The following is a 10,158-nucleotide window of genomic DNA, read 5'->3' as shown; positions in this document are numbered from 1 at the left end:
TTGTTAATATTTGAAAATACAATTTCGTTGATCGACGTGCGAAGGAGAGAGTAACAGCTTCTAAACGCACGAAACGCGGTAGAAAATACAAGTTCTCTCGTCAATCGTACCTCTTTTAAGTTCATCGTACTTTAGACGGACGAGTACGTAGTAACTAAACAGAGCGACAGTGCAATACGCGAACGCCGTGACGAGACGAAAGTTTTCATATCGTAGATACCTTCAAATTTGTTTCATTAATTCTTAAGAGAGAAATTCGCTTGTTACAAACTGTCACGCACCTGACATGCGAAAGATCGTTCTTTGTGATTCCCTTTTACGAAAGATGGATAACGCTTTTCGATTCGCAGTATCGGTTTGGGCTCGAAGGCTCGATTTCTGTCCTCGTGAAATAGTAAAACGGTTGTATGACTCGTTCGTTCCTTTAGAAGAAATAGATCGATCCATTGTAGCGAATAGCAAAAGATATTTAACCGTTAAGCGATAGGATATTAAAATTCGAATAGAAATACGAGCGTGAATACCGGGAACAGAATGTAAATAAAATTTGCGTGTTTATCGTGATGTGTAAGGAATAAGTGCAATGTATCATAAATGAATGTAATTTCGTAGAATTCTGATGGAACTGTACGATACGTATCTATAGGCAAAGCTGTATAAAGATACGCGTTGTCTTTAAAACACAGTGAGTTCGTTGTTTCGTTTCGAATAATTTCACGTTCATTCGCATAACCCTTTTACTCGTGCGATCTAAATATTACGGCTACGTTCGAACATCGTTTGATTTAAATTCTCATTTGACTTATTAATCGCCTAATTAGTCAACGAGTCAGTGACAATGACGTTGGTTATTGTTTTAACATTTTAATCGGTTAATCTCCGCGTGAGAAACATCGTTACATAGCCAGAATTATATCTTGTCGTCGAAAGCAACGTAACGATTACGTAATCTACGCGAAAATCGTCTTTCACCCTCTATAATTAATCGGAAATTTACGATCTATAATACGTATGTATATTGGCAGAAAAATTATAGTGTCCCGTCTTGAACCGAGAATTCGGAATTAATAATAAACAATGAATCAATTATTTGACGGCGGTGCGATGAGAACGACGATATAATACGATGTCTCGACGAGTAAATAAAATAGGACACTAAATATATAGATACCTATGTACGTATATGTATATAGCTGTATGATGTAACTTGAATATCATACGACGTTATAGAGGGTTACCGAACTGTATCCGGTGGATCGTTTCGCCCGAAATTAAGTTCTGCGTTTCGTTTCGCTGTTTCTCACCGATTCGACGGTTGATTTTGATATTGTTGTTACTCGACCATTGTTGTAATTATTTCGTACTATAAATGACTATTTTGTCGAGCAAAGTAGTAGGCGATAATACATAAGATATGCATAAGCGACGAAACGTGCAATAGTTTTTAATTCGATCATTTCGCATGGATCGTCACGGCGATCGTGAACTCTTCTCACGATCCTATCAACGGAGACACTAACACGATACGAACGAACGTTTTCATCCTGTATCTAAGTCGAATTTACATGCAACAAGTAAAACATGTTGATCTTGCCGCTAGCATTTATGCAAATTAATGAGAGGCATTAATATGCCGCATAGATAATCTTGGCTATGCAAACAGGAATATTACGAAAGAATTTGAGCGAAGAATCGATCGAGAAATATTAATTCGTGCAGCATGCATATTTATTTAAAACACGAAGATAACGGATGATGAAGGGGATCATTTGGAAAGTATCGGTCTTAAAAATCAATAAAGCCAGTGCTTTCGTATCGCTGGCCACGAAGAACTTAATATAGCTACAACTAATTAGGTCAAATCAATTTTTTATAGCCTACATCCGTTAAGGTTTAAATTGTCCCGTGAACTAGTTCGTTGGAATATTCTTGATAACAATTTATTTACGCATAAATTAAATACCGTTAAAGTGGAAGATGAAAAGACGAAGGATAATGAATATCGATCGAGTAAACGCAAACATGAGACATTGTTAGTCATAGAAATCTGTGTGATCAATTAACGACAGAATATGATTATTCTTCAAAGGACCGATAATTATAATCCTATTTACTATTTCTTGATCACAAAATATATTTAGAAATCGATGATAGATTAACATTGAAATTTATGAGATTCAAATTGCGAATAGAAACGAATTGAATCCGACCATGATAGAAGTAAAAAGAAAAAGACGTTATTCATTACCTACAAACATTAAAAGGAGATACAATCTTGCATCGTATTAACGAACTAAACGCGGAAACATATCTTACCTAATTGTCATTTAATAAATATGTATCCGACGCTTTCCTATTTTTTCGCGTTAAAAGTTTCAAGTTGAAGCATTATAGTAAATCTTCTACGAATATCTTGCGTTCTTGCAAGCAAATCGTCTTTTCGTATAGATTGCAAGTACCTGTAATTATCGACCACGTTGTTATCTCAAAGTATAATCACATTTTGCTCGAAAGAATTAACGTTCGTACATGTATATGCTTTGTTTGTTTTACTTCTGTGTGTAAACTCGACTCCAACAAACAAGACATTAAGCCGTTTAACACGTTATTTACAATCACGACTAGGTATCAAAAAATTATAAGGAAAAGGAAAGAAATGACTAAGTATGCGCGTCTGAAATGACGGAAACAGGTGCTATTCGATAGATAAAAAGGAAAACGATAATGTATTTCGGTGAACAGAAAGCACGAAAGAAGCGTATATAGGTAGACGATTTAGGTAGAGAAAATATTTTACATAACGTACACATAGGGCACGCAGATGTATCGTGTAATAAAATATCCGCGACTCAGTGTACCTATGCATGCACGAAAAACGACCCCTTAAATATTTCTCGGTATTTGTCGACGCTTTGCGATCTATAATCCAATAGAATATACGATATATTTTCTGATTATACCTCAGAGAGTAGCCATAAAATGGTTGGTAATAATTTAACTCGCTGGTAGTCGGATGAAATATTAACTAAGCAAACTTTGGCATAACAGTACCTGCGAATTTGTTACTTTATTTACGATATTTCAGATAAAATGCTAACCGGGCAAATTGTGGCGCGTTCAACGACGATTCCGTGCGATATTATAAAGCATAATATGTACACGACTATACTTCGACAAAATTATCTAATTACTGTACCGAATCAAATTGCTCTCTTATACGGAGGACGAATATCAAAATTAGGATTATAATTTGTAATTTAAGCTATCGTAATGTACGGTGTAGCCAGCGAGTATATGTCTATAGTAAAAATCGATTGCCACTACGTCACTTCTACTTTGCCTTGAACCTGACAAGGTATATTCGCTATAATGAGATTATTCAAATCCGTTTAAACAGAAATTATACAACATTCGTGTGTTGAACTTTCAAACGTTCTACATTTGTAACGCTGTGTTAATATTTCGTCTGAACACGTGAGAAATTATTTCGTATCCGTTTCGCAAATAATGATAACGTTAATTAGAAATGAGAAATGAAGAAACAAATCAAACGCGCGAATGATATATCGTTGAACCGTTAGAGTCCGCGAGAGAGTTCGCAAATATCAAAACGGCAAACACCGAGAATGTCGATCATTGTCAAAAAGAATTCGAATAACTCTGCTGCGACTGGAATAACAAGATGAAAAGCCGACATTTCCACGGGACAAGGTTTCATAAACGGAATTGTATACTATTAATGAGCGTATCCAAAATAGATGATGCATTCGATGTCCGATTATTACATGTTCCCGATCTGCAGTTAACAGGTTGCCGTACATCATTCTGTTTTGTTAATCTTACTTTCCACGATTTATGGACGATGAAAATGTGCTATATCACGCAAAGTCAAACGAGCGTGTTAAATAATTCAATATGTTATACGTATGTTAGATTCTTAACGAGTTTGCAAAGAACATACTCGATAAAATGTGCAATACATAGTTGTTTCTTCGCGGAAGCATCGAAACGATTCGATTATCCAGTAATGTAACGTATATTTAATGAATATCATTCGACAGATTTACGAATATTTTTTTATTTATTTGCGTGCAACTTAGTTTCGGCGAATGAAAATTAGTTTAATCTTTAAAGAATGGTTAATTGATTCTATCCGAGTTCAGATAAAATCTAATAGATATTTTATTGTAGGAAGAAAATAAAATGGAAAATAATTTCATTTCTAAGGAACCTATCGACGTTTGTACTTTTTAGTTGAAAAATATTTTACTCTTAGCTTTCGTAAAAGTATCTTTTCCAGTGGAAATTAAAAACTCTCGAAAATCGAAAACTTCTTAAACTATACGTGGAAGATCTTTATTCCTTGTCATGTAAAACTATCTTGAATATTTTTATTCAAACTATTAGAATTAGAGTGCGGTGATTTATACAAATTCGTATTTTTATGACTATAATTTAAAAGATCGAACCTAGACAGAGAGATCTTTTATCTACTGTATATCGCAACAAATACGATTTGATTATTTTTTTGGTTTTAGCGTATTTTGCGCATTATGTGCATTTTTGGAACTTCAAATTTCCCAAAAATATAGAAAAATCCACAGCCTAATTGTAATTAAAAAGCATTTAGATTGAGACTGAAACGAGACTGCTCGACATCGTGTTTACTGCGATCGTGGTTTACAATACTAATTATCATCACTACCCTCACTACCACGTGGCGCGTGGAATGTATAGATTTATACTTGTTTGTTTATTTATTGTTAGGTAGCAAACACGATGGTAACCATGAACAAAAGGTTCGTGGTACAGAGAGAAGCCAACTTTTAGATCAACCTTGACTGTTTAGCCTTTAGATTTTATTAGCTTTATAAGAACGACTAAAATATTATTTTGTTGATATATATATTGTACGACATTATTGATTATAAATCATAAATAACCTGTAAATATACAAGACCAATACAATATCTTTTACGTTACTTGAAAATATATCCACATAATCCTTCTACCTGTATATATACAGGGTGATTGGTAACTGGTGATACAAGCGGAAAGGGGGTGATTCTATGCGAAAAAACAAGTCAAAAATATAGAATAAAAATTTTTCGTTCGAGGCTTTGTTTTCGAGAAAATCGACTTTGAATTTTCGCTCGGTACGCCTGCACTTTATCGCGTCTCGTTATAACGGATCTCACTGTAGATCGTTGTCTCGATGGAAAAATTAAAAAAAAAAAAAAAAATGTTTATTCTATATTTTCGACTTCTTTTTTCGCGTAGAATCACCCCCTTTCCGCTTGTACCACCAGTTACCAACCACCCTGTATATCTATATATATATATATATATATGACAAAAATATGCATATTTGCTATATTTGTCAATAATATAATATCAAGAAGTAACGATATAATTTGTTACTAAAAATAAAATTTGTTTCACTTGCAACTAGACATTATTTATATACATATTTCCAATTAAATTGACCAAGTTGACCAAGTAATAAGTTTTAACTTATTTTTAATGCAAAACGCACCATCTCTTTTTATCTATAAATATCAGAAATGCTTAAATAATAATATCCTTTTTACGCAATTATATGTAAAATATGTAAAATGATTTTGCAAATTTTAATCTTAACGTTTTAATAAATGCATGAATATATTTATGAACCATATTTCGAAGAAACTATTAATATATTAAGATAAGTTAAATAGAGAAAACGATGAAAGGTATTGGAACATATCAAGGTATCTAGGGAAAGCTACATATATGTGATAGAAGCAGATATTACAAAAATTTTAATAAATACAGTATCGATAAAAACTAGCAATATATTTTATAATGAATATTCGTAATCTGCTGAAATATGTCTTCGACGTATTTTTATAGTTTCACAATAACGGGGCGAATAAAATAATTTTAACAAATAAGATTAATGATAATTTAGAATACCTTTTCGACTTTGAAATAATATTTTCCTAATAAATAAGTAACTTTTAAAATTAACGTTCCTAAAGCAAAGTGCATACAAGCATTCTATCTTATCAGATTTAAAATTGGCGCCACTATCACATGTGTTATGGAGAGATTGATTATCTAGTGTCTTAAATTGTTTTTAGTTTCAATATAGATTAAATGGTAAATTTTCAAAAATACTTCCCGGTATTCACCATAATACATTTACAAATAACAACGATATTTAAATATAAAAGAAAAAAGTGTGAAGCAAAAAAATGCGAATGACAAGAATATACACTATATCGCAGAACGGCCATTTTGTTGGGAACACGCGCGCGCGGCTTGGTCACAAACGAAAAATAGTCCGAGTATAGTGTGTCGCGAGTACGTAGAATTTTTCTGCTGTGTGAATCGTTTGCGGTGTTTTTTGTGCGAAAATTGTATCGTTAACTTGAATCGAGTCCTGTGACAATTTAATATCGTGTTCACGTTCCACGGAAGGCGTCGCTGTCAAAGAAACGTGTAAACGCGTTTGATTGGTCGGAACAAAAAAATCCGCGAAGATGCAGTCGGCACGAAATGCTACATAATGCGACGCAAATACACCAGTATGTACAATGGTTGGCTTAAACTATATCGTGATGTTCTTTCGAACAGAAAATACAATCGTGTATAAGTATTTAATTCGCGGACGTTCAACACGCGTATAATACTAGGTAAATCAGACTAAGCACGTCGGTTTACTATACGTACGCACAGAAATACATGCATGCACACATAAACGCATACTTCAAAGAGGTAGAGGTCACTAGCCTTACGTACCACGGGGTCGTGTTCTCATTTTACTTCGGTACCGTGAAAACTTCTTTTTAAGTAATATTAGTATATTGTCTTCATTGGATTGCTTTCGTGACCGTCAGCCATAATGTAAAAATAAGAGTACCCTTTGAAACAGAGAGAGAAAGACGGAAAAAGGCATATATACAACAGGGTTGACTGACACGTCCCTGTGACTTTATACTCTTTTTAGTGTGCAGTATTTTATGTGCCTTCTCTATTTGCTCTTCCCTATTTTAATACTGATTACATGTATTCGAGATTTCCACTTATTGAGATCGCCATTCTTTCATTCCTGTGCATTTTCGACTCACTATCGTAATCGTATTGTCAAGAAGGAAAAAAGTGAGGTTATGAACGTGTCGCCCAATAATGTTATACCTCGATAGTGTCATTAAGTAACTTTCGAGTCAAACAAATGTCACGATTTATTCTAAAGTGCATTTCATATTGTGAATATCAAGTGGATTCATCAGCATAAAGTGAAAAATATATAACAGAAGGTAATCTATAATATCTGAGATACAACTCTTATAACTTTACGCAAAATACTAAGTCTTCGTTGGCAAAACAAGATAAAGATGACATATAAATAAACTACAGTTTTCTTTGTGTAAGCTATGATATTTTAATGTAATCTATAATTTTTATGTTCATGAAATTAGCGGAAAATTTCGTTTCTGCACGTAGAAATGGTGACATAGATATCGAGACATCATTTATGCAGAATAGGATTTGCTTAAACATCAGTGATTAATTATTACAAAGTTCAATGTTACCATAGCTCAATATTCAAAACTTTTGCGTCATTGTAAACCACGAGCTAAAACTGGAGATAATTATAGAGTATCGATATTTTAAGTACGCTGATATCGTGCAGTTTCTTTACACGTTTATGATACAATGTTTTCAACGATACTGTACGTTTCTAACCTCAAATTTTAACGTAAATTTTCATTTGAGGAATCGCTTTTACCGACCATCGGTCGATAGAAGAGATTATGAGAATGTTATTCGTAAAATATAAAATGTAAATGTAAATGTTATAATTAATTAATGTATTATATTTTTTACAGAATAAAAATGAAACACACAAATGGATAATATATTACTCGAAAGAAAGACTTCATAATTTAATTTGTCGATATATGCTCATATGGTAACATGATAACAGTGAATTTAATATACCTCAAAAATTCATCATTATTTAAATATTTATACATATTTGAATATTTCAAATGAATCTCTAAAAGCAACTAATATAAAAAATGGCGGAGAGTAAAATAGAAGACATGGATTTAATAAAAGTTGTAGATAAGGAGGAAGTATTAAATGATCCTACAACATCCATGAAAAAAGTGGAGGATAAAGAGATGCAGGAAATTTCTAATAAAAATGAATCGGAGCTAGATGATTCTTATGAAAATGCTTTGAAAGTAGTTGCTGTCGTTGATGTCAAAAAACAAGAATCAAGTTTAGATTCAGAAAACTCTAATAACATTGAAAATACTATGTCTGAAAATGAGAAACATACGAAAGAAGATGTAACAATGAATGCAAGACTAAAAGAAATGGATAACGAGGAGAACTCTAAACAAATAGAAAATTCGTCTTTAAAAGTTAAAGATATTAAAAATACTATTTCCGAAGAAGAAGAAACACTAAATGAAATATTAAAAGTAGTACATGAAAATTTAGGTTCAACAGAAGTCCGACAATTTGCTGCAGAACCTAAACATTTGAAGCAAGAAAATAAAAATGTTAACGAAGAAACTAAAGAACAGACAGACATAGAGTCAAAGAAAGAAGATGTAGTAGAAACTACAAACGATGATACAGATGTTCTTATAATAAACGAATCTGTATCATCCAGGAGAAATTCTGATACTAAGCAATCCATGGAGATCGAACATATGGAAGTTGGAATAGTAGGCCCTCCTACAACTGTTAGTGAACTTATCAATGAAGAAGAACTCAGAGCCGAATCTGCATTATCGACTGATCAAAAGGTTGAGGTTCATGTAGCAGAATGGGTTCAGAATTCTGCTAAAGTCGAAGAATTAGTTGGAGACGAAGAAGAGACCCCTATCAATGATGCTCAACCAGAGAAGAAGAATGTAAAAGAGAAGAGAACCAGAAAGAAGAAAAGTAACGATGTTCTTAATTTACCTAGTAGAAAATCTCAGAGAATTGTTAGCAACATCATCAAAAAAAGTATCAAATGGTGAGTAAAATTTTAAGCATTCTATTTTGTATAACGTTAATTCATACTTTAAGAAATTATTTAGAATAGGAAATCTTAGATTGCTCAACAAAAATGTTGTATAAAATTATTTAAACATTTCGTGATTTTAACAGCTTTACGTGTATAAATTCTTTTTCTAATTTATTTTTCTGTAAAATATCAGGATAGTCAAATAACTAAAGTCTTTTCTTATTTAGTTCCGTCTATTTTACCTTACTTTAAAAGAAGAAGAGATCTATCAAATGAAACGATAACGTTTTCTCTGAACGATCATTATCAGTAGTTAAAGATTGTTGTTTCCCTATTTCGAAACGTACGTTTTCATTACACGGACGTCATTACGGTTCGCGTTATCAAATTCCATCGGACGTCGTCGTCGCTCAATGTCGTCGGATGCTGATCAACGTTCCAATTACAAAATCGTTTGGTTCATGACGTTGTTTCGCTGGTCCGCAATGGCACGAAGAAGCGTGCGCGCGCGTATGTATGCACGCGTGTATTTCGAAAGGAACACATCGCAATGAGGAATCGAGACACCGCGCGTAGAATCGTCTTTGTAACGAGGTTGCGGTCGTTACCGTGCACGTTCTCCGGCATGGAGAACGGCCGCTCACTCGCCACCGACAAATTCGATCGGCGGAAAGCGCTTCCACAGCGTCGCTCTACTTCCTTTTTTCGCCGTAATCGCCGATGCTGTCCAAGATTGGCGTTATCGGCCGATAAAGTCGGGATAAGAGAAGCATTGACGAGCGCGCAAACGCGCGCTAACGATGTGGAATCGGAGAAGTGGGAAAGAGAAAGAGAAAAAAAAGAACGGGGAAAGAAATATTGACCGTAGAACGATAAGCAGCGCGGTAGTGTCGATAACAGGATGACTGTTCTGCCGCTTTCTCCTTCTTTTCTCGCTTACCTCCTATGTAGAACAAACAATCTTTCCCCTTTGTCTTTTTCTTTTCAAAGTGGAACTGCTTTATATGCTTAAATGAGTCTTTTAACGCATAACTACGTTGCTTATTCTTTCTTACTCGAAAATATTCACTAATACTTACTAATATTTACTATTTACTACTAGGCGGTGCAATTTACGCGTGAGACAATACCGATAGGTCTTCGAA

At 33.8% G+C, this 10,158-nt stretch overlaps 1 protein-coding gene across 4 annotated transcripts in view; it reads left to right on the top strand.

Annotated features, from left to right (window-relative positions):
• Window positions 1–6,278: 6,278 nt before the first annotated feature.
• LOC117235436 overlaps window positions 6,279–10,158 on the top strand; it is a 36,117-nt gene continuing 32,237 nt past the window's right edge. The window contains exons 1-2 of one of the 4 annotated variants that reach the window (XM_033497451.1): window positions 6,279–6,569; window positions 7,875–9,022. In XM_033497451.1, the coding sequence (XP_033353342.1) occupies window positions 8,067–9,022 (956 nt within the window). In that variant the 5' untranslated portion in view covers window positions 6,279–6,569; window positions 7,875–8,066. The other 3 variants (XM_033497450.1, XM_033497449.1, XM_033497452.1) reach the window with 3 other exon arrangements.

The sequence above is a fragment of the Bombus vosnesenskii genome, unplaced genomic scaffold, assembly GCF_011952255.1.
Source record: "Bombus vosnesenskii isolate JDL3184/JDL3185 unplaced genomic scaffold, Bvos_JDL3184-5_v1.1 scf7180000013316, whole genome shotgun sequence".
Taxonomy (NCBI): domain Eukaryota; kingdom Metazoa; phylum Arthropoda; class Insecta; order Hymenoptera; family Apidae; genus Bombus; species Bombus vosnesenskii.
This window is presented reverse-complemented; position numbering and strand designations above follow the sequence as displayed.